Source organism: Prunus persica, chromosome G5, assembly GCF_000346465.2.
Source record: "Prunus persica cultivar Lovell chromosome G5, Prunus_persica_NCBIv2, whole genome shotgun sequence".
Lineage (NCBI taxonomy): Eukaryota > Viridiplantae > Streptophyta > Magnoliopsida > Rosales > Rosaceae > Prunus > Prunus persica.
The window spans coordinates 10,569,404-10,595,689 of record NC_034013.1 but is presented as its reverse complement, the minus strand read 5'-3'; the positions used below and the strand labels follow the sequence as shown (position 1 = coordinate 10,595,689).

The following is a 26,286-nucleotide window of genomic DNA, read 5'->3' as shown; positions in this document are numbered from 1 at the left end:
TTTTGTAAACAGATTCACTCTTTTGTAAATTTAGTAGTCGCTCTGATGTTTTGCCCTAGACTGAGATTTGAACTATTGAAATGTATATATACATATGCTAGCAGTTGGTTGTATATATATATATACTTGTTTTGACAGGTGTAAATGTTTTGGTATTGAGCTAGTTACAAGGGAAACTCTGCCGGTTTTTCGGTAGAAGTTCACCTTATTAATTTTCTCGTGTTTTGTAGAGAAGGACAAATAGGTCATTTGTGCCCGACATTCGCCAAGTGTCGGACACGCACAGGGTCTGGTTCGGATTCCAAAGCGGAATTTGGATCGGGTCCTGTCAGCACATAAGTCTCAAATTCCGATTCAAGATCAAGTGCTTGGCACCCTTGAATCGCACACATTCTTGGAGATCAAATAAGAGGAAACTCTTTTATTTTTATAAAATAAAAGAATACTCACAGAGATTGTAACCTACTCACTTGATAAATCAATACGAATATTATTTTGTGAACGTGTTCTTGTTTCATTTGTCGTAGATTTTCGTGTTTACAAATTTCGCACGCTAAATGGGACCTCTCTGCCTTTCATCCATTTCTCCAGTTCCAAACCCAATGAGTTCTGTAAAGGCAATGGCTTCGAAGAAGGTTCATGTTGTTCTTGCCAGCAGAGGCAAGAGCGTTAGTACCTCTACTACAAGTAGAGACTCTGCCGGTATTGTTGCTCAAAGCAAGACAAATGCCTACATTTCAACCCGATGCATTGCTTCCATTTCACTTCCGTCCGAGTCGAAGTGAGTCTTTGAGAAACACAAGCCGGTCATCAACCTTGCCTCGATAGGGGCAAAGAAGGACATCTTCAAAAGAAGGATTGCTGGTCATCAAGACTAAAATGAGGCCTCGACTTACAAAAAACCCAAAGAAAGAGGCTTCAGAAGCGCCCTCAGAGTCATCTGGCTCTTATTGTTCAATGGCCATGCAGGTTATGATGGTACGAGTTACCTCAGCTGATGAACAACTAGCTCACATAGCCCAAGCAATCGAGAAGCTAACGAAGACCATCAAAGAGAAGGACATGTAGATTGCATCGCTTGTGAGCAAGTTAGAAGCAAAGCATGATGAATAGTCAAATAAAAGCTTGTCTCATCCTGAGAATGTGGTACGTCAAGAGTTCATCTCTGACCATAAGAATTTTTCCAAGTCTGATTTCATTTTAGTGCCGTCCTTATCCATCCAACAACTCCAAGACATGACCACCAACATCATCAGAGCTCAATATGGTGGTCCTTCTTAAGATACATTTATCTATTCCAAGCCCTACACCAAAAGGTTAGACAGCCTTCGAATGCCAACAGGTTATCAACCTCCAAAGTTTATGCAGTTTGATGGAAAAGATAACCCTAAACAACATGTTGCCCACTTCATCTAGACGTGCAGTAGCACTGACACACTTCATCTACTCGTGGTCACGATGTGTTCGAGATCAAGCCGTAACAGCCCTTGATGAAGTCTCAAATTCTGATTCAAGATCAAGTGCTTGACACCTTTGAACAACACACACTCTTGGAGATCAAATCAGAGGAAATTCTTTTATTTTTGTAAAAGAATACCAAGAGATTGTAACCTACACACTTGATAAATCAATATAAATATTATTTTGTACACGTGTTCTTGTCTTATTTGTCGGTGGATTTTTGTGTTTATAATATAATTTTTTGTTAATTTGAATTATCATTATTCATTAGATTTGCAAACCCAGTATTTAGGTCTTGTGAACTCTGCATTATCTCTAGTTCTTAGAAACTCTGTTTTCTATCTGGTTCTTGGGAACATTTATCCAGGTGATTTTTTTTTCTTCATCTACATTCTTTTCCTTAGTAATTTTGGTAGTTCTATTTCTTTTTTGGGTTTATTTTTCTTGAAATTCTATGATATTCTTCCAATTTTATAAGAAGTTCTTCCAATTCTACATTCTAGAATTTCAAGAACATCATAGAATTCCTGATTCTTCCAATTTCATAGAAGTTCTTCCAATTTAATAAGAATTTTTTCCAATTTATAGAGATTAAGGGTTTATATTTCTAATCATTTATAGTGTAAGTCTCTGGTCTAGCTTTTGTTTGTTTCTAAACCCCATTACAGGATGGGTAGTGACTTGAATAATGTCAGCTGTGTTTGCAATTGTGGCCGGCACTTTGTGTCTCATGAGACTTTCATGGTTCATATTGCTTATGGATGTGCATTAAGGTATTTTGTGGACAATTTTTTTGTCGGTATGAGCATTCATAATATTTATTTTGTTGAATACGATGCATATTTTTTTTGTTTTTTTTAATGATTATTTGTGTGGATAGGATTGTTGTTGTAGATACTGTGGGCGCGATTTTGTTGGTCTCAAGAATCGTGATGTGCATGAGTTGGTTTCTCATGATAATGGTGATGTATTACAAGTGGGAGTCAAACGGTATGCAAAAGGCGTGCGATTCAACAACATGTAGACGGCATCCCTGTATCTACTGTCAAGTATGCATATTCAACTGTGCTGGGGGATTTAAAGGTATATTTTTTCTATCGTATAGACATGTTATTTGTATAACATGTGATGCATACCCATTCATTCAATATTGTTTATCATGCTTTTTCATCCTAAATTTTAGTTTTTTGGTTGAGCCTTACTGTCTGTTGTTTCCCTAATATAATATTTTAGGTTTTGGAAGTCGCGGTTTGTATAACATGTGATGCATATCGATTCATTCAATACTGTTTATTGTATACATGTTAGATTTATCCACCAAAAGAACTGTCTTCTTGTGTGTGTGTTCTTGATATATATTAATTTTGTTATTGGACTATAAGTCATCCATCATTTTGTAGGCCCTCTCTGAGGGCTTTGCATCATGCTTTTTTAATTCTAAATTTCAGTTTTTTGGTTGAGGCTTACTGTCTATTTTTTTCCTAAGATAATATTTTAGGTTTTGGAAATAGCAGGTTAAGTTTTATTGATTTCAAGCCCATATGCACTAGAGGACATGGTTTGTCCAAGTGACACCTCGTTGCATTGGCCAACAACTGAATCTGCTTAGAGTAGCAAACCAAAGTAGCGCGGGAACAAGAAGACAACTGATATTGCTTAGAGTAGCAAAACAAAGCATGCAGGAACAAGAATAGGGCATAGCATTGAAGTTGAAATTTAATGGGTTTTTGAGTTGACGTTTGGATGTTGATGAATATTTTTTCTGGTATATTTCACAATTACATCTACTTAGTAGTGATTACTAAGGGTGGCATTTTAGATCGAAAAATTACAAAAACCAACCGATATTATACCGCATTGAAACCGCAATACTTGAAAACTGACCGAAAATTGCGATTTTAGAAACCGCACCGCAATTGCGATTGCGGTTGATGAAGTTGGCAACTCGCAGTTACCACAAACCGCAATCATATTTTAAATAATAATAAAATTGCATGGATGATGAGGTTGAATTCTACAAGGAAATGGAACATATATATGACAACTTGTAAGTAATTAGTTTATTTATGCTTCTTCTTATAATAAAATGTACTAAACTTATGTTGTTTTATTTATAGATAGCATTGGTGCTCAAACAACGCAACCGAGTCTCTTTTTGGTTTGTAACTTTAATTAACTTTGAATTGGATTTTTCCTTTGGATTGTAACTTAAATTCATTTTGCATTGCATTTTCTATTTGGTTTGTAACTTTAATTAACTTTGAATTGGAATTTTCCTTTGGGTTGTAACTTTAATTCATTTTGCATTGCATTTTCTATTTGGTTTGTAACTTTAATTAACTTTGAATTGGAATTTTCCTTTGGGTTGTAACTTTAATTCATTTTGCATTGCATTTTCATTTTGGTTTGTAACTTTAATTAACTTTGAATTGGAATTTTCCTTTGGGTTGTAACTTTAATTCATTTTGCATTGCATTTTCCTTTTGGTTTGTAACTTTAAATGATTTGGAATTGGATTTTTCTTTAGGTTGTGAATGCTTAAGAAGTTGAGGTTGATGTTGTGAATTTATATATGCTTGAGAAGTTGAGGTTGTAAATTTATATTTTTAGGTTAAAGTATACTTGAACTCAAAAGGCTTCAAAAGAAGCATCAAAACTAGGCCTAAAATGTGGAAGATTTGATTTTTATGACATAAAAAGAACTTGCGGTTTAAACCGTTAATTCATGGTAACCAACCGAATTTGTGGTTTTACTGCAATGTGGTAAACCGCAAAAAGTAGTTAGTTTGCAGTTTCAAAAATCACCTTACCGCATATAGTCGGTTGGTTTGCGGTTTGGGCAAAAATTCGCAGTTATCGAACCTCAACCACCCCTAGCTAATATCATATAGAAGTCTTTTAAAAAGAAATGTGACCAGAGTAAAGCATATCTCGACTCGGAGACTAGCCAAGTTACTTGCACTAGGCATATGTAAAAATTGTTTTACTTGTTATTGTAGCAATTAGTAGCATTCAATTTAATATAATTTTATTGAGGCGAAAGCCAAGTAAATTGACCAAAAGCATACTCTTTGAGCATCTTTCAATGAATGTAAAGGTTCCGAATCGCAAAGGACCCACTAGTGTAGTGGTTTGGAGTATTTACTTCCTCATGCAAGGTCCTGGTTTCGAGTCCTAGCATCCGTGTTGTGTGTGTGAGTTTAATATGCTATCGCCCCTTTCAATAAGAAAAGTCCTAAAATAAAAAAAATAAAAAATAAAAAAGGTTCCGAATCATTTTAAACTGCACCTGACATAGGCATCTAATTGGCATGCACATAAGTGAAATAATATGACATGTATGTTAATGACCATTAGAAATATGTAAACTTGTTGGTAATTTAATATTATGTGAAAGTCAAAGTGGATGGGTTTAGATGATTTCTTATCTTGCTTTGAGAGAAGTTGAGTGAATGGCTAGCATCGGTTATAGTAGTGGCCGCTTCGTTCAATCATTCAGGCCCCATTCGGTTCTGAAGGGAATACTGTGGGAATGGTGTTGTGTAGAGATTTTTAAAAACTCTACAACCAAACTTTGAGAGTATAAATCACCTAGCATGCCATATCTAATATGAAATCAAAGTAAGAGCGGAAGTATTAAATAAACTAGGGATTCATGTAAGTCTCATTTGGTCCAAATCTTTATAAGTCTATGAAAGTATGCCCCAAAGACTCTCTAAATCCTTTTTGAGAGAAAGATAAGATGTTCATACCCTTGGTATTCAAGTAGAGGGAGTGGTCCCTTTGTTGTTGGCTTTCCTTTCGATGTTGATTCTCCACATTGTAGCTCTCCAAATAGGTACAAATGCACCTCCCCAAAGTTCTTCACCAATGATTGAATGGGATGAGAGAATGAGTAGACAACAAGTAAAGAGTGGTGCTAGCACCCTCACTTGATGTGATAGACTCAAGGGGTTAGTGAGAGAGAGCTTGATGTTTTTTCTTTTTCAATTTTTTCAACTTAAAAACCCTAGGATGATAGGATTCGATAGCTATGCACTTATAGGAAAAAAAATGTCACAAGAGCGACAAAAATGCCCCTAAACCTTAGTGTAGCCGCACCCCCCTCTTTGTGTGTCATTGTTTGCTATCTTGGTCCAACACATTATCTTATAATGTGTCACATATGTGCCTAAGTCCATATAGTCAAATCCCTTTTGAATTTCCAAGTCATATGGGACCTTTAATTAAAGTTTCATAACTTTAACTGAATAATTAATTAATCTAATCAATTTAATTACTCTAGTGAATTAACTAATTCAATCACTCACTTGTCTAACGAGTGTTGGTCCCAATCATCCTTAGTTGACCGTGTCAAGTATCGGGTCAACCTTTTGACCTTTGACTTTTGACTTGACATTTGACTTTCACATTGACTTTGATCAAGTCACAAAATCATTCATTCTCTTCATAATTTCCCAATCGATTCCTTTTCGGTGTGCGATCTTATAGGTTCTAATTAGCGAGGCAGTGGGTATGAATGATTCACTCTGAATCAATTGTGAATTGTATCCTTCCATACAATTCTCCCTATTGGGGAAGGCTAATTATAATTAGTCCTTACAGGGCTTCCACAAGCCATGAGTGACACCTAGCAGTATGTCATGGCTACCCAAGGTAAAAAGAATTCATTTAGAAAACCTAGTCAGTTTGTGATTACAATGCAATTTAATCATTCTCTAATTCAATACTCTATGTCATATTCTCGGGATATGGTAAACTTGTGTCAAAATCCCTAATATGACATCTCTAGATTATATGATTCAATTTGATGAAATTGCAAATGTTCTTGTTTCAATTTCCATCCAATACTTTGGCCAAAGATTCACGAATCATATCTTTAGAGTATTCTCTCTTCTTACTAAGAGTATAGATTTCTTGTTGTACATTTACCTGTCTCTACGTACACGCTGAGAATCCTGCGGAACACCCTTAAGTCACATCATTTTGATAAGACCGTATAGTGCTCTAAAATAGAACCAACATATATACAAGACAATTGTGATGTCTCTGGTCTAAGGATTAATTTACATTATTACAACTTGAGAATTTTTTGTTTGACACTTGTGAGTAAGACTTCCATACAAGAATTCTAGATTTGATCGCGTTCAATGGACTCCATTTTCTATAGAGCACCTACACATATGTCTTACATTCTCTACACGAATGATTTAAGACTAGTCATCCTCCCAATTGAAGGACATAACGTGTACCAGTCTTTGCGGGTCACCATTGGCCAATTGGTGATCCTATCACCAGCTTTGCGGGTCACCATTGGCCAATTGGTGATCCTATCACCAGGAACATGTCAGGATACGATATTTATATGTATGGAAAGGTCTCGTGCATCTAACTTCTTTAGACCATTTTTCATTTATATCTTAATCTATGGACTTGTTACTTTGTGTACGTTATGTATCTGAAGCAACGTTCTTGCCCATTTGATTATTATATATTATTTCCTTTGAATTATCCATTTTATATTGGCTTATAGGGCATATATCTAACATGTTCAAGGAACGAATTTGAGGAGAAATCATTTCCAATGTCATTTCCTAAGGGATGGAAAATGGAAGATTCATTTCTCACGTTTGGTAATATTGGGAAAGTAATTGGGAGATATCACTTTATTTCCTTTCCCATGTTTGTTCTGAGTAGGAAAGGAAAACAAAGTTTGTATAAATTTTCAATTATACCTATATTAAATCAAATAAACAAGAATGCATTTAATGATATATTGTAATTCTAAATTGTTAATGGGGACAAAATAGTCATAAAAAATATTTATTTAATATTGGCTCATTTTCCCAAACTTTCCCATGATGAAGGAAAACAAAACCAAAGTTGGAAGGATGGCTTCACTTTCCCTCTTACTTTCCCATGCATGGACTTACCGATCATGGGAAAGCAATTGATTTCTCATCCCCAAGTCTCCTTTTTCATGAACCAAACGGGGCCTCGGAGTTGAAATGATTTTCCTTCCTTTTGGGTTTGCATCAATAAGAACTAGTTTTGCAGATACTCAATAAGATTATCAAGCACTGCTGTATCACAATTGGTGGGATATGTTCAATTGCAATATAGCGCAGCGTTTAGAAGAAATAATATAGTAAATATCTTAGCAAGGGTGGACAATCGAAGAAAACACTAGAATATTTTCACTTGAGGTCTTAGGCAAAGTCATTAGCATTTGCTAAAACTACATAAGAATTGCACAATTTAATTAAAAAGCTAGAAAACAGGAAATAAAAAAGGCAAAAATAAATCCAAACTGAAATACATCTGCGTTGCCAAAAAATGTGTTGCTAAATGTTTGGGCTATCCCACTTGAGTTTCAGCCAGTTGCCCCCAGCTAAGTTACTGTCTACAAAGCAATAGAAATAGGATGGTCCTATGATGAAAGAACGATTGACCTCGTACCTGTGCCTATAAGCATATTTTTCTTAAGCATACAAGCCTTACCCCAAAGCAAATATAAAAGGCATATGAAGTCAAATTCTTATGGGAATGAATCTGAGCATGGGGCAGGCGCTCGTCCCAATAAGAACATATAACTCATCCAAGCTAATGTATTTCCGCATAATACAGCATAGTGTTGTAGTGAACATATATAATAATGTAAAGAAGATATAGTAAATACGTTGATAATGCATGCGAAATCATGAATGTAAGATAAGAAAATTTTCTTATCTGCTCGGTGGCTTAGACGATGTGTAATATTAGTGCCTGTTATTGGACAAATGACAATGAGGTTGCTTTGGCGCGCGGCTTGCTTGGGGTCTCTTTTGAACTACATAGTCGCATCGCATCTATCTAAGCAACGATATGTTCGCGGGCAGAATTGAACAACGCTGAAAATTGGATAGGAATATAGTAGACGTGGCTCCAATTCATCGTTTGTTACAAATCAGGAACATGACTTGGTAAACAGTCCTCCCTGCTACAGGTTTGGATCGATGGATATTTGTGTGCCCATTGGTGCCCCCTTTCATTTGGTTTGTTAACTCTTCGATTAACGTCTATTTGAATGAGTTAACTCATGCTCCATTCTAGCACAGGTGAGCCTTCAATTATTGCTCCTCAATATGGCTTGTCGTCTTTATCCATGTTCCCTTCTTCCAGGAATGTGGGCTCCTCAACCTTACCAATTGAAGATCTTTCATCTTTTACTCTTCCATCCTCCACACTTTTCTCAGGCTCAACTTTATCATGTTTCTTCTCTTGTGCTGTAAGTTTAGGTTGTTCTGGTTCTTTCTCCACTGCTAGACTAGGTGTATATGAAATGGATTGATAGATTGATTAGTTGTTGGTACTAAAAGGATTTACATTTCCTTGAGAAAAAGATTGGTATTATATTATGAGTTTGTGTCTCAGAAATCATCAATGCACTACTACACAACTGGGCAAAAAGCACGATCCAAAGGCCACAAAAAAGAGGGTCATGCCCTTTTGAATCACATTGAACACATATATATAGTATTTGTGTCATATGTAGAGGACACAATTGTTTTGTGTCCAACTTGAACAGAAGAAGGAAATAATTGTGCTTCAGTAATGCACAAATAGACAACTTTTGTGTCTGACCTCAGCTCCTCTCTTTATCTCACTCTCTCATCTGGTATCATCTCTTCTCTCGATCTCATTTTCTCTGTCTGTCAACCTCATCCTCTCTCTCTCTAGAGTCGACCTAACCTAGATCGCCCCGCAGTAACCTAACCCTCTCAGAGTCTCTCTTTCTCTCTCTCTCTCTCTCTCTCTCTCTCTCTCTCTCTCTCTCTCTACTCGTCTATATCACGCTTGCTTTCTCTCACTCTTAGTAACCTCTGTAAGTCTCTGGACTCGTTTGTTACACAGGACTGTTTTGGCATGGACTATGCTTAGGGACTAGCTTGGCTTGGCTTGGGTTGGTCTAAGTTGGATAACATTTATCCTGCGTTTGATATATGCTTGGATTACGACTATATATTTTTAGTTTTTTCAAAACTATCTATATATATATGTATATATGTATTTTATAATATATATATACACACACATATATAATGTATATGTGTATATATGCGTGTATATGTATATTATAATACATATATGGGTATAATATATATATATACATATATGTATATATACATATATATGTATTATACAGAGAGCTTCCATTGAGGGATCCCTCAAATAAGCTTATTTGAGGGACACCCCTTGTAGGCCCCACTCCGGATTGTATTTCACTAATCCAAACCGTCTATTTTGTAGATACTCATTCAAAAATCATCCCTATAAAAAATCACTTGAATCCGATATCATTTGACTACTCAATTAAGTTATTGAAATTTTAGCATTTTCTTGAAGCACCATGTTCATTGATTTTGTAAGACACAATTGGATGTCGAAACGGTTTCCGATTTGTCTAATTTTTTGTAAGGATGATCTATGAATGAAGACCTAAAAAATAGATGGTTTGGATCATTGAGAAAAAAATTCTATGGTACCCTAAAGGGCGTCCCTCAAATAATTTTATTTGAGGAATCCCTCAATAGAAGGGGACTGATGTATTATAATATATATATATATCTATATACGTATGCTATTATTATAATATTAATATGTATATGTGTATATGGGTATGTGTATATATGTATATGTATATTATATATATATATATGTGTATATATATACACACAGAGAGCTTCTATTGAGGGATCCCTCAAATAAGCTTATTTGAGGGACACCCCTTGTAGGCCCCACTCCGGATTGTATTTCACTAATCCAAACCGTCTATTTTGTAGATACTCATTCAAAGATCATCCTTACAAAAAATCACTTGAATCCGATATCATTTGACCACTCAATTAAGTTATTGAAATTTTAGCATTTTCTTGAAGTACCGTGTTCATTGATTTTGTAAGACACAATTGGATGTCGAAACAGTTTCCGATTTGTCTAATTTTTTGTTAGGATGATCTATGAATGAAGACCTAAAAAATAGATGGTTTGGATATCATTGGGAAAAAAATTGTAGGGTACCCTAAAGGGCGTCCCTCAAATAATTTTATTCGAGGGATCCCTCAATAGAAGGGGACTGTATATACACATATATACATATATTATATATATATGTATATATACGTGTATATATGTTCATTATAGTATATGTGTATGTAAGTATAATAATAAAAATAATAATAATAATAATAATATATGTTATTAGTATTACAATATATAGTCTTGGTCCAAGAGATTTGTGGTCACTTACCGTTGGATGTAAATTTAACGGTTCACCCACTCTTGCACTCCTTTTAAGAAACTTTTTTGAACCATTAGATTAATATCCAACGGTGAGTGACCACAATCTCTTGGACTCCTGTGGTTCAAGAGATCGGAACTGTTACAATATAATATATGCATTTTATACATTGGTCAGCATGAGACTAGTTAATCCTTCATTTTCACATGGGTTTAGTAGTCCTCTCATAAGAAGGTGTTTTTGGTGGGCCTGGTATTAGCAATCCCATCTAAGAGTAGGATTAGATGAAACAAACATGGTACTAAATTTAGTCCAAACCTGTGTAACAAACGACCCTTTAGAGTCTAGAGACTCGTTCTCCCTCTCCAAACCTATCCAAACATCATCCAATTTCATTGGTTTTTGGAGCGAATCCTTGCAAATTGTGGAGGGCTCTGGTTCATTCTAAGGTAAATTTGTATGTATTTGGTTTGAATTCTTAGTTGTCTTCATGTTCCCCAATTTTGTAGATTATTAGGGTTTCGAAATACTTGTATTCTATTGAAACTAAAGCAATTTTTTCTTAATTTTCCAGTTGTTGTGCATAGTTTCTGTGGGTTTCGATTAATAGGCAAAATTGAAGGCATGAATATTTCTATGTCTCAATCTCTGTGTGTTGCTTGTTTCATCTTGCTTCAAGCTTTGGTTTTGTTTGGTCCTACAAGGTTAGGATCTGATGAGATGATATGAATGATAACTTTTTTCTGCTTTAATATCTGCGTGTTTGAAGATAGGATTTTTATCTTAAATGTTTCTTTTTCCCTATGATATGTAATTAATTACATTTTTGTCACCCATGTTCTTACGAGGGAAATATTTGCCTTCTGTTATTCTCTTGGATGTTTTAGATCTGGCACGCAGTTCTTGCAGCAAGAATCATGTAGGTACAGGGTAGATGTGCGACATATAATTAGCAGCCTCGGTTACTAGTTTGTAACATTTTAATGAACATGGAGGAATTAGTTTTTTCAGTTTGTTATGTTAGGGAGTGGGTCTCCAACTGGCGGAAGGTTTAAGATTGACATCAACTGTCAAGAATCATTGTACATTTAAGATTACAAATATCCATGTAGAATTCGAAAGCCAAGAGTTAAAGTTATGAGAATTTGATAATGGAGAAGTATAAATTGTGTAGTTAGATTTTGTTTATTTCCTGCTTTTAATATAATTTGATCAGCCAAATGCTACTGTCATTTACCTCAAGAGGCCAAGAAATGGTACTGTCATTTACATTGAATCCAATGTAGACCATGAACGTATGTAGCCATTAGTTTTGTTGGAACTTGATAGTATTGCTGAAATATTGAAGGAGGATTATCCCTCTCTCTTGAACTGGTTATCTATTCTGGTAGATTCTCTCTCTCCTCTCTCTAATGCCGATGCTCTTATTTGGCAGATAATGTGATTAAGGAGGCTTACAAAGGCAGACATAGGCTCATAAAGGGTGTTTTATTTGGAGCTTCTAATTCATTGATGTTAGATACGTTCAGTTTTAAGTACCAAGTTTTTTTTTTTTTTTTTCAGTTATTGTATCTAATCACTATATTAAGTGGAAATGAAATTTCAGTTTGTTATTTAATATATACATTAAATAATATAATATATATATATATATATTTTGAAAAGGTCTGAAATACCATACTATATTAAGTGGAAATGAAATTTCATTGTGTAATTTTTTTATTTATTTAAACAATTGGCATTGAGTACAGTTTTCAAATTGTGTTTATATTTTTTTATATTTTGAAATTGTATGCTTAGCTCACATCTGTCAAATTATCTAGCAATTCAGTCACTTGTCAAAATAAAAGCACAAATGCCTAGCGTTCGTGCTCTAAATGTCTGCCACAAAGTAACACATTTGTACACCCACTACTTCAAAGTGTTTATTCTCAAAATTAGGAGAAGATTTATTCTGTTAGAGAATAGGATTCCTTTCCAATTAGAATTAGGAGATCTAATTAAAGACAGGGAAGGGGGCCCATTTCGATTGATCTGCAAACAGGGTAGTGTCAAGTGATAAGCTACGTGTAATAAAAATAGGAGAGCAACAGGGTGGGCACAGGAAAATTGGACTCCTATAAAAGCCCGATTGCCGTGACTTACAAGCTACCACGTAACAACGGCACACGGAAAACCCTACAAAGCTTTTGGGAAAGCTTCACACTTAACCTCTCCTATGGCGACTGAATCTCCAGAGCAAGCCCCGGCAGCCGACGGAATCCAATCTCTTTCAATCTCCGAGCCTGCACAATCCAGTTCATCAAACCCAACTATCCAGTAAGCTTCTCTCGCTTTTCTTAGGGGCCGTTTTGAAAAACACGCAAAATCAATTTCAGAAAACATATTCAGATTTGTGCCTTGAGTTTGGAAACGTGGTGTTTTCAAGATTTGGGGACACGGAGGCTGATCGTTGCTTCCATGCGTGTATTATGAAGCATGGATACGCCAATTTAGTGGCGTATCCCGTATCGGATACTCGTTTGGATACGTATGTATCTGACATTCCGGACACGAGTACCTGACTTTTCGGATACGTTTCTCCGGGCGAAGTTTGCCGTTGAGGGGCTGTTGAGCCCCTGGGCGCTGCGTGTGAAGAGGGAGAGAGAGATCGGCGCGCGAGGAAGAAGATGTCGACTACAGGATTTGTAATATATATATATATATATATATATATATATATATATATAGTCCCAATCTCTTGGACCACAGGAGTCCAAGAGATTGTGGTCACCCACCGTTGGATATTAATCCAATGGTTCAAAATGATATATAAATGCAATATGACATAAATGATTATTACCCGATTCAAGTCAACTGTTGAATTTACATCCAACGGTGGGTGACCATCTACAGGGGTCCAAGAGATCAGGACTGTATATATATATATATATATATATATTTACATAGATCTGTTTATGGGTTTGGGTCTTAAGCAATAGTATTAAAATGAGTTTTGGGTAATGATATGTTAGAGTGAAAAAAGCTATACAGGCCCAAAAAAAAATCAAAAATCAGAAAAAAAAAAAAAAAGAAGAAGCCCAAAATGCTACACTATATTTATAATTTTCAATTTTTTAATTAAAAATTTGTTTAAAGATATATATATTTATTAATATATTAATATATATTTTTAATAACCGTATCCATAATAATTTTTGAAACTTTATTCTCCTATCGTATTGTATCTCTGTATCGTGTCATATCGTATAGTAGTATTTGTATTTGTGTCCGTGCTTCATATCCTAAAGTTTCATCCATGTGCGTCAAGAAAGCATGGATTTGAGAACTGCTCTGTTGATGGATGAACCAATTTGTATCAAATGGGAATCCCTGGACATCCTGAAGTCTCTAGAGTGCTTTAAACTGATTTACTTTTTTTTTTTTTTTTTTTTTTAAATTTCAAAGGAAAGTGGTCCCTCATTCAAATATCAGTGAACATTAAAAAGATAATGAAAATATAACCCACAATCCTTAATTTAAATCGATCATTTATGTAAAATAATATTGTCAATTTATCAATAGGCTTAAAGTTTTTTATTTTATTTTATGAAGGAGTGAATGCACTAATGCTGAATTTAGTGAAGAATTGTTTTCCAATATTATTTGCCAATTTATATTAATCATTCTTGTTTTTTTTTTTTTTTCTGTATCCATACCAGACACGTTTTTATTGTTTTGTTTTCAAAAGCTGTTTTTCGATGAAGTTATCATACACATTCTCAAATTTTGAAAATGCAAATTCATTTTCTGAAAACATTACCAGATTGGCCCAGATGTTTCTAAATTTTTCCTTTGATATGAACTTAATTCAAACTTGTGGGTGTGATTTTGGTGAAGAATGAGTTTGGAGGAGAAGTACCAGATGTTGAGGAGCTTGGCAGACGAGTGTATCCAAGAGGACGAGCTTCGCAATTTGCTGGCTCATAAGCCTGAACCCATCGCCTATGATGGGTTTGAACCCTCCGGCCGAATGCATATTGCTCAGGTGTTTTTTCAAATTTTCTTTAGCAGTCATAAAATTCATAAGACATAATTGATGTTGATTATATATCTGTAAATTTCAATAGTTGATTTTGAACAAGATTTGATACATTTTGTGGAGAGAAGGTACTCAAATTGAGATTATGCAGTGTGTTCTTCTCGTGTATTGGTTATTTGGATTGCAATGGACTTTCTTGTGTTTTGAAAGAATAATTGTAGTAAGAAATTTAAGGGGCCGCATGTTTTCATTATATCATTGTTAATTTTGTGAGGTTCAAATGTGTTGTTGTCTAGGGAGTTATGAAGACCATAAATGTGAACAAGATGACCTCCGCTGGCTGCAGAGTGAAAATATGGATTGCAGATTGGTTTGCAATGCTAAACAATAAAATGGGGGGTGATCTGAAAAAGATAGAGACTGTTGGGCGCTACATGATAGAGATATGGAGGGCTTCTGGGATGAATTTGGAAAATGGCAAAGTTGAGTTTTTGTGGTCTTCAAAGGAGATAAATGCGAGATCAGATGAGTACTGGCCTCGTGTGATGGACATAGCTCAAAAGTATACAGTTCAAAGGATAACTAGGTAGCTAGCCTATTACGATGCTTATTGTGCCCATTATATATATATATATATGTGTGTGTGTGTGTGTGTGTTGAATATGGACTTAAGTATTTTTTTTCCTTCTATATATCCAGGTGTTGTCCGGCTATGGGTCGAAATGTGGAAGAAGATTTAACTGCAGCCCAAATTCTCTACCCATGTATGCAATGTGGAGATATATTCTTCCTTCAGGTGCTCGCTGTTTTACTTTTGGATATTTTATTAATGCTTATAAGATAGAAAACTGCTAGATTTTTGCTATATGGAGAAGAATGAAGAACATCATATACCTTTCAGGTGTTTTGAACGCATAATTTGCCTTATTGTGCACAATACTCAAATTAAATAGTGGATGTTTACAACTTTTATGAGCATACTTGTAGAGTTCAATATATTTTCTTGCTATAAATCTGCTGTTTGTGCTCTTGTGTGATCATGGATTTTGTCATTTGGCTAGCTGATCTGCCCTTTGTTCAGTGTTTTTTTTTTCCCAGTCTTAGCTCTTATCTTTCGAGCATTGTTAATCAAATTGATAATTTGATACATGTTTTATTTTCCACCAACAGAAGAGAGAAAAAATGTTTGATTTCAACAAATATGTCATGGTGACGTGTGAAATGTTTTTTTTTAAATAGGCTGACATCTGCCAGATGGGAATGGATCAGCGTAAAGTGAATGTTCTTGCAAGAGAGTATTGTGATGAAATCAAAAAGAAGGACAAGCCTATTATCTTGTCACACCGTAACATTCTAATTCCCATTAGTAATTTTGCTGTTGCAATGCTCTATTGTTTTGTGCTTTAAAATGAGAGTACTTACATAGTATTTGTTTGTTTTTCTTAATGATGATTTGCAGACATGTTACCTGGTTTGCAGCAAGGGCAGGAGAAGATGTCTAAAAGTGATTTATCTTCCTCCGTATTCATGGAAGATGAAGCGGTGGGTTGTTTTAAGTTAGGGGCTTTAGCTTTCATTTTCAGTGTATGCCACCAAATATTTATTCAATTTTTTGATATATATCACTGAATCTCAGGCGGAAGTGAATTTGAAGATAAAGAAAGCTTACTGCCCTCCAAATGTAGTTGAAGGGAATCCATGTATGGAGTACGTGAAATATCTCATCCTACCTTGGTTCAATGAGTTCATTGTAGAGCGCTCCGAAAAGAATGGGGGAAATCAGTAAGTGATAGACTTTAGATTTATACTGGTAAATGTAATTTATTTAAAAAGCTTTTGCTTGGTTACCTAATTGAACCTCGTATTGAATGTAATTGTTCCTTTTGCTTCCCCCCAATACAGGAGCTTCAAAAGCTTTGAAGAATTGGCTGCTGATTATGAAAGTGGTGAGCTACATCCAGCTGACCTTAAATCAGCTTTATCAAAAGCATTGAACAAAATACTGGAGGTAGGCTTAATTTTATATATATATATATATATATATGCAATGTTCTTTTCAATTTGAACAAAATACTGGAAGTAGGCTTAACTTTGTTTTTCCTGAATGCAGCCTGTACGGGCACACTTCAAGAATGACGAAACTGCCAAACAGCTATTGCAAAGTGTCAAGGTATTTTCTGGTTTTGCCTTTAGATAAAAATTTGTTTTCTTCGTTACATATATCTCAGAATTATTAGTTCAAGGTTGCCTTAATTTATTAGTTGGAGGAAAACTCAACCAATCTGTTCTTTGGTTTTGTAGAAGTATAGAGTCACCAGGTGATGAATGCAATGGAGCTCAGATTCTCTCATATTTGCCCTTCTGCTCTATACTAATTGGTGGATGAGAAGACTATCTAGCATGCATGTCGTTCTTTGTTTTCTCGGTATCTCCTACTAATAAGTAATGTATGTCATCTAGAAAAGTATTTTTGCAGTCTGTGTTATTTGGAGAGATGTTTGCTATATTAACGTGTGGAGCACATCCTTGCGATGACTGGCCACATGAGTATTTATCCAAGCAAGTTTTTAACTCTGTTTCCTTTTGAGAACATTTGCTGTGGCAATGTTCTGATAGACGACTGTCTCAGTAACTTTGAGTATCAGTATCTGTTGGGTGCTTTCTTAGTTTAGAAATTTAGGATGGAGAGGAATTAAAGTTTTATGTCACTTTTTCTCTGATTCGCTGCAAATTAAGTAAATGTGCTGCTTTGTTAGCTAGCCAAGAGGTGTAAAACGTTGAGAGCATTTGTAGACTGTTACATTGTAAGCAAATATTTCTGTGCATTACTCGAGATGAGTGTACGGATTTTATCTTCTTCATTCGTTTTAGGCTTTAGGCGCTGGAATGAGTGTTGTATGAAAAGTTGCTTTACATTTTGAGTGTCGTCTATTTCAAAACTCTAACCAGATTTCTGCCTTAACTCGATCTTTACTTGAATTATGTAGTTAATCTTGGTAATTTACTGAATCTACTTAATCTGCATAATCTATTTTCAAACGCACTGTTTTTGCCTTTGCCTTTAATTGGAACCCACTGGAAATCCCTTGGCAAGAAAATTCTCACAGGCAGCAAATTTTTTGTATGCCTTGGGTAAATCTCACCTGGGTTATTGGAAGTGAAAATTATGGATGCATTAGCTGACTTGGGTTCTGAAACATTGTCAAACCTATTTTTGGGCTAAATCCACGCCCACCCCCTATTTGATAGTTCTCTAAACTAGATTCCAAGCATATGCATTTAAGCTAGTGCATTTATTGGTATTTTGTTTAGTCTAAGTTATTCAAACAATCTAACGACTTAATACAAGACACATCATCAAACATTTAAGTCATATTATTTTATTTTATTTTAATTTTCCAAAACTCATTAAACCCTATCCTTAACGGCGATGAGAGGCTGCTTAGTTTTAACGCAAGCGTGTTTCTTTCTTTTTCTCCCGCGCACACACAATACTAGCACTTCAAGCACAAACACTTGAATCTGCTATACCACGTACCACTCCAAGCACACAGATACACTACCACCCAAAGCATAGACGCTATCACTGTTAAACCAAATATGTTAGGCATATTCTAATCAGTGCGCGTCAAATCATATAATTAATTACGAACTCTTTACATCGAACCAAATAAATTAAGAAATCTAAATGAACCATAAACCCAACCCCACGTCCCAAACCCAAGTCCAAACCCAAGTCCAAATAAATTATTTTATTTTTCATTTTCCAACCCAACCCCACGTCCCAAACCCAAGTCCAAACCAAATAGCCAATCCCTAACCACACATCAATAATGAAAGTGGAAAACTCCTTGTGAAAAACAAAATCACAATAAAGTGTTTGTGTCGAAAACACACAATATATATGAACAAACAGATCATACAAGTCGTGTTTTCATATGTTCAAATAATAGCTGGTCGGTTTGCTATGTTACAAGAATATAAAATATATAATGATGGTTGGAATATTAGAGTAAATTAACTTTTAATGCTGGTTGTCTATGGTAAAAACAACACTTCAAGAATATAAAATGTTTATCTAAGATATTGGAGTGAACTAAATATGTTTGATAATTGTAAGAATATAAGCTGTTTGCAACCAACCAAGCTTTTTGGAGACCAGTTTCGGTACAAACTCTTTAAAGCAAGGGGTTAGATTTCAATATATGCTACCAAATGAGAATTCAATTTTTTGACATATATCACAGAATTTCAGGCTGAAGTGAATTTGAAGATTAAGAAAGCTTACTGCATTCCACTGTCGAATGGAATCCATGTATGTGTTAATAGTATAAGTATAAGGAAGAAGAATTGAGCCTGAAGGAAGAAGAAGACTATTGAAGAAGAACACAGAAATAAGATGTGCCAACACTAACAATTATAGCTGTGACATGTGAACCACAGGACAACACTAACAAACTCTTAACTAACTATTACTTTTATCATTGCCCCTCAAATCCAGCTCTAGGTTGCCCAGCCTCATGTTTGCACAATGGCTCAAGAAAATAGGACTATGTAGTCTTTTAGTAAATACGTCATCTAGTTGTTCTTCAGTAGGAATATACTGGATAGTAAGATCATTCCTTTGCACCCTTGAGGTGCTTGATGCGTGAGTGATATATAAGATTCGAATTTAGAGCCAATACAGACAAATTATCACATGAAATTGTAGGAGGCTCAAGTAAACATACTTTCAAATCCAACAAGACTTGTCGAATTCAAGCTAAATCTGCAGCTGTATTGGCCAATGCTCTGTATTCTGCTTCAGTCGAACTTTTAGACACAGATCCTTGCTTCTAGTCAGTTGACCAAAACTGACTAGGAAGATGAGAAGCAGTCAAAAGAGTAATAGAGGTTTCAATGAGATGTCTATTCTTCCTCTCAGCTAAATCATGTTGCTAAAGAGTGTATGGACAGGATAATTGAGGTTCAATGCCCTTAGAAGCCAAATAATCATTGAACAACTTACTAGTAAACTCCCCACCTCTATCACTTTGCAAACACTTGACAGAAGCAGTAAACTGAGTAACAAGCATGGCATGAAACTTGAGAAAAGTAGCGTAAACTTCTGATTTATTATAAAGTGGATACAACCACATATAGACAGTACACTAATCAACAAAGATCACATAAAACCGTTAGCCATCAACAGATTTCATCCAAGAAGGACCCACACATCACTATGTATTTTCTGAAATGGAATGGTAACTTTTGCATGATCAAGGGAGTTAATGCATTTTGCCATTAAGACAATCAGAACACACGAAAAACTGAGAATCATCACAATAGGGAAGTTGAGCAGCTTTGAGCATATACTTCACCACTTCATTAGTTGGATGGCCAAACCTGGAAGATTTAACCAGATGACCAAGAAACGCAACTAATTGAGACAGACAGCTAAGAATGTTGTATAAGAGACGACACAGAAACTGAAGATTGCAGAGACAATGGAATTGGATAGAGCCCCTGGCTACTCTTGCCTTGGAGCAGAATTTGCTTAGTGAGCTTGTCCTGTATATAAAATCCAAAAACATCAAAGATAATATTGCGATTGTTATCTTTACACAGTTAATGCACAGATAAGAGATTAGCCTTGAGATGTGGAACATGAAACACAGATGGAAGTGTTAAAAGAAGAAAGTTTAGCAGTTCCCATGTGACCAATTTGCAAACCTTCCCCATTGCCAACAGTCACATTCTCAGCAAAATCACAAGCAGCCACATTATTAAGGTGATCGAGAGTAGAGACCATGTGATGTGTAGCACCACTCTCAGCTATCCATACTTGATCAGGACTGTAGGCAGCTGAGCAGTCATTGCAGTCAAGGACGAATGAGGAGATTGACCTTGAAATGCATAATTGGAGCGGTGGTAACAATCCAAAGCACCATGCATCTTTTTACCACAAATTTGGCACTCAATTATCACAGACAAGGTAGTAGGATTAGGAGAAGAATGGAGAGGTAACAATTAGCAACAGTGTGCCCACACTTACTGCAGATTTGACACTCTGGAACTGCAGATTTATTAGTAGAGAAACCATTGCGAAATCCAGCAGAGGAAGGACGGAATTGAGATGAACCAGATTTACCAGAACCAAAACTGCCACGACCATAATTGCCGTTGAAATTAGGACGAGGACCAGAAAAACGCATGTTAGATCCACCATAGCCAACCGGACCTTGCACCGGTGTAGGAAGCAAGCCTTGACCAAACGAAGGACCATAGCTTGCAGACCTAGGAACAGAGTGTGAATTCTGAGCAGATTGAGAAGTAAACATTGCAGAATGTGTCACAACCCTAGCCTCAACGGTTTGCTCAGCAACAAGAAGTTGAGCGGGGAAGTCTTTGAGAAAAAGTGAAGTATCTCGAGAAATTAATACAGTTTTGACGATATCATACTCCGGCGGCAAACTGTTGAGAGTAGCGATGACAAAATCGTCATCAGAAATCTTCACACCAGCAGAATGCAATTGATCTCGAATATGCTTCAAACGAAGAGCGAATCATTCAATCGAGTCACCACCTTTCTGCGTTGTCTGCCATTCAGTCTTCAAGTGGTTGATACATGCTAGAGAAACTGAAGCATAGGGACCTGTAAGATTAAGCCAGGCCTCACGAGCAGTGCGACTTCCAATGACATACTCAAGAGCTTCATCGGAGAGAGAGGCAATCAGCAGACTCACGAGAGCTTTATCAGTGCACAACCATTCTTTGTAAGCAACATTGACTTCAGCGGTAATACCTTCCTCATCCAGAATCGCAAATTTTGGAGGAGAAGTCACAGAGCCATCAAGATGTCCAAAGAGGTCGTAGCCCTGTAACACCGACTCAAGCTGATAGCTCCAATTTAGATAGTTGTCATCACTCAAGCAAATGGTAAGCATGCCAAGAAGGTAGACGAAGAAGACGACATGAGATTGAAGAACTCACAAGCAAAGAATTTAGGGTTTGAGAAAATGTTGGGAAAAAAATGGATTTGGAGAAATCACGCAGCAGAGAAGAGAAAGAAGAACAGGATTGAGTCCTGGTGACTGATACCATGTTAACAGTACAAGGAAGAAGAATTGAGGCTGAAAGAAGAAGTAGAATATTGAAGAAGAACTCAGAAATAAGCTAAGAAGCACGGACACGGATATGGATACGGGGATACGATACGACACGATACGGGGATACGACAAATTTCTAAAAATTAGGATATGATACGTCGTGGATACGGCAATTTAAATAATATATAATAATTTTAAAAATAACAATATATATAATTTATAACATATTTTAAATAACATAAAAATGATAATATTATTACTTTTGATATTATTACTTTTAACATACTTCCACTTGTCTTGGTTATAATATTATTACTTTTAATAAGACAAACAAAACAAAATCCTTTAGTCAAAACGATAAGACCAGCCATCACGTGGGGTGTGGGTGAAACTGTGAATATTAAACAAACAAAATCCTTTGACAACAAAACAAAATCCTTTTGTCAAAGAAACAGAGAAGAGAACCCGACGCCGCCGACAATGAAGAATGAAGAAGAAGAAATTGATGAGTAGGGGCGCCGCTGGATGAACAAGAAAAAGGAAGATCTGGGCTTCTTAAGGACGAAGAAGAAGAATTGATGAGCGAGGGCACCGCTGGATGCAGAAGAAGAAGGAAGATCTGAAAGAAGAAGTGGAGACGTTTCCTGATACGCGTATCCTAAACATCAGATACTCGTATCTGTAATGTCAGATACGCGTATCTTTTTGTCGTTGACCGTATCCGCTTACTCGGATACGTATCCATCACGTATCCGCACGTATTCACAGCGTATCGTATCCCCTAGCATATCGGATACGGGATACGCACCTCAATCAACGTATCCGTGCTTCTTAGGAAATAAGAGAGAATTTCCTTTCTTAGATCTTCAATTGTATGAACAATTAGAGAGAGACAGTGTTTTATATCAGATGTGAGTATGTGAAATATCTCATTCTACCTTGATTCGCGAAAATAATTAATGCTTCTAAAAGTATCAAGAAATTTGTGGTCACTCACCGTTAGATGTAAATTCAACGGTTCACTCACTCTTGCACTCATATTAAAAAAAAAATTTCAACCATTGGATTAATATCCAACGGTGGGTGACCACAATCTCTTGGACTCCTGTGGTCCAAGAGATCGGGACTGTATACATTAGATATTCATAAGCTTAAATTAAATTACACTTTTGAGTTACTTAAAACAAAAAAATTTCATAGTTTTGACATAAATTTCAATTATTTTTAATTCAATAATTTTCAACCAAAATTTTCCGATCGATGTGCCGCTATCTCTCAACAAATGATATGTACTTTTAAACTGTTCTTAGCGTTATTTTTGGAGACTTTTCAATTGTCCATATACAGCTAGTCACCGAGCATACCAACACTAATAGACCCCAAACCTAGCTATATGTTGTTGCACACCCAGTGGCGGATCTAAGAAATTTCTTTCCAAGGGTCAACGTCTGAAGGTTAAAAAAAATTTATACAAAATATACTCATAAAAATGAAACGATAATATTATAATTCATAATTCATAGGAAAAAATCTACATTACAATTATCCACGACGAGTTTTCATATTCTGAAAACGTAGCATTATAATTTCATTATCAATACAAGCAAACACGTCTTTCTCAATATAAACAAGTAAGCTATCACTCAACCAATGATCTCCCATTCAGTTGCGAAGTGGACCTTTCACAATATTCATAGTAGAAAATGCTATCTCCACAGAAGTAGTTGCAACCGGTAAAGTTAAGGCTAATGTGATAAGCAAATAAACATAACTATATGTTCTATGCAACCCTTTCTCCACCATTTTTCTTGCAAAGCTACCAATCCCTTTCAATTGAGAAAAATCGGTCATCGTATGCATATAAGTAATATAAATCTCAAGTTGATCTTCAAGTGCCAAGACATCTCGGGAATTAAAATCTTGAGGATAAAATTCAGCAAAACGAAGTAGCTTTTGTTTGTCAAAAGCTATGAATGAATCATTCGGACTCAAACATGCCAAACAAAGAAGTAATTCAGTATTTACCTCACTGAAGCGATGATTTAATTCAACAAGTTGCCACTCAATGATTTGAATAAAGATATCCACACGATAATGATGGAGGTGTGTTATTATAGGAGCTCTCCGATGTGATCTCCATTGAGCTATATATGCATCATCCATGTTTGGAACCAAGATATCATGTTTGCCACAAAAGGAAGATACTTGATCAAACAAGGCTTCAAATGCATTTTCTCTCATGTGTTGTAGTTTGGTCCTTGCAAACTTTGACTAAAGTCATTGCACTCCCAATATCTTCGTTTTTCCTTTGTATCGCTTGTGACAAGTCATTTGTTGCTCCCAATATAGACTCATGAAAATAGGTGAAATACAAACTCAAAAGATTGTATTTCTCTCAATGACCTATTTGATTCACCTAGATTATCAGTGGAGCCATCCTTAATAATCAATTTGAGCATTATCACCACATATTTAAACATAAAGATGATACTATACATAATGTACTATAATGTGAGTTCTGACGTGTATCACCGGGATGCTTGAGACAAGTTTCTTGATTTAAGCCTCGCTCTGTTGGAAAAGTATCTTTTTCTAAAGCTTCCGTAATATCTTTTTGTAGTTGATCTCTAAGCATGTCACGACGCTTACACGATGCTCCAACAATATTAACCAAGTTATTGCAAGATGTGAAGAAAGTGGCAATATCAGCATTTCCCTTTGCCACGGCCACAAGAGCGAATTAAGATTGATGTGCAAAACAATGAATACAATAGGCACAAGGATTTTCTCTCAAAATCTGTGTTTTAAGACCATTGAACTCACCCTTCATATTACTAACTCCATCATATCCTTGTCCTCTTAGCATGGAAATGCTCAATTCCTCTCTTGTAAACAAAGTGTCAATAGCCTCCTTGAGTGAGTTTGATGTAGTATCACTAACATGTTGAATGCCCACAAACCTTTCAATTACATCCCCACTTTTGTCCACATAACAAAATACTACCCCCATCTGTTCTTTGACTGACACATCACGTGATTCATCAACTAATAAAGAGAAGAATGCATCATCCATATCCTTAATGATTTCTTAATAGTTTCAGTGGCACAAACATTCACAATATCTTTTTGAATTGTTGGAGCTATTAACTTGAGATTCCCTGGAGCATTTTCTAATACAACGACCTTAACTTTCTCATCATGATCAGCAAGAAATTGTAAGAGCTCTAAATAATTCCCCTTGTTGCTTGAAGTGTCACTCTCATCATGCCCAAGAAAAGGAAGACCTTGCCTCATTAAAAATCTCACGCAATCAAGAGTAGCTGTCAAGCAAATACGATAATCAATACGAGCTTGCTCTGATTGCTTTATCAAAACTGTTCGGATGTGTTGCTTTTGATTCATAAGATCCACATAATATTGTCTAGATTGATTATGAACTCTTCCAACGGGTCCAACATGTTGCCTAATTTTATCTTTCTTCTTCCAATTCCTAAAACCCATCTCTATGAAGTCGTCGCTACACCCTTCACCAATTCTAAAATTGAATTTGAAAAGATAACAATAAAGGCAAAATGCAGCATCTTTACTAATACTGTACTCCAACCAGTCAAACTCATCAAACCACTTGACATTAAAGCGTCAATCATACCCTGAAAGATTAGTTTGTGGAAATGTGTGATCCTTAGGCTGACATGGACCCTTTTGTAAATATGCTCTTCGAACTTCATCTCTAATGTCAGGATCATAATCCAACATTTGAGGTCGAAGTCCAGGGTTGCAATAAGATTAGCCAAGATATCTTGCAACTCACTTTCTTTCGAACTATCCACATCTTTAGAAATATCCACATCTCTAGAACTCGAACTACCCACATTATCCGAGCTAGAAGTAGTTGATGCGAACCTTCTCTTAAAGTATCGTTTCATAACTATATTGGTAGAAATAACCAATCAAGCATCAACAATATTAAAAAGCCATAACTTATGCAAACTAACCAAAATAAAATCCAACGACTAATCAAATTTACCAATTATTATCTAACATAAAACACTAATTTATTCAAAGTAACTAACCAAAACTAGAATTCCTAATTTATTCAAACTAACCAAGAGATATAATCTTACATAAAAGTAAAACCCTAATTTATTCAAACTAACTAACCAAAACCAAAACTCCTAATTAATTGAAACTAACCAAGATATAATCTAACATACAAATAAAACCTTAATTTATTCTAACTAACTAACCAAAACCAAAACCCCTAATTTATTCAAACTAAAATAAAAGTATAGCCCTAGTTTATTCAAACTAACAAACTAAAATAAAATCTTAACAACAAACAACAACAACAACAACAACAAATCAAGAAAAACACTAACTTATAAGAATCTTTACTAATTAATTAAAGCATAAAAAAAAAAGGATAATATACTTTT

General features: G+C 35.5%; 2 protein-coding genes across 2 annotated transcripts; one reads left to right on the top strand and one right to left on the bottom strand.

Annotated features, from left to right (window-relative positions):
- Positions 12,820-17,614, top strand: LOC18776471 (tyrosine--tRNA ligase 1, cytoplasmic). The gene is made up of 10 exons (XM_007210452.2): positions 12,820-13,060; positions 14,621-14,768; positions 15,059-15,348; positions 15,462-15,558; positions 16,002-16,107; positions 16,222-16,304; positions 16,399-16,544; positions 16,665-16,770; positions 16,873-16,932; positions 17,064-17,614. The coding sequence occupies exons 1-10, from the start codon at positions 12,960-12,962 to the stop codon at positions 17,082-17,084; spliced, it is 1,158 nt and encodes a 385-aa protein (XP_007210514.1). The 5' UTR covers positions 12,820-12,959; the 3' UTR covers positions 17,085-17,614.
- On the bottom strand, positions 23,513-25,776 carry LOC109949342. Its single transcript, XM_020564748.1, has 5 exons — positions 25,574-25,776; positions 25,030-25,385; positions 24,690-24,940; positions 24,347-24,566; positions 23,513-23,994 (listed from the first exon to the last, which is right to left on the bottom strand). The coding sequence occupies exons 1-5, from the start codon at positions 25,774-25,776 to the stop codon at positions 23,513-23,515; spliced, it is 1,512 nt and encodes a 503-aa protein (XP_020420337.1).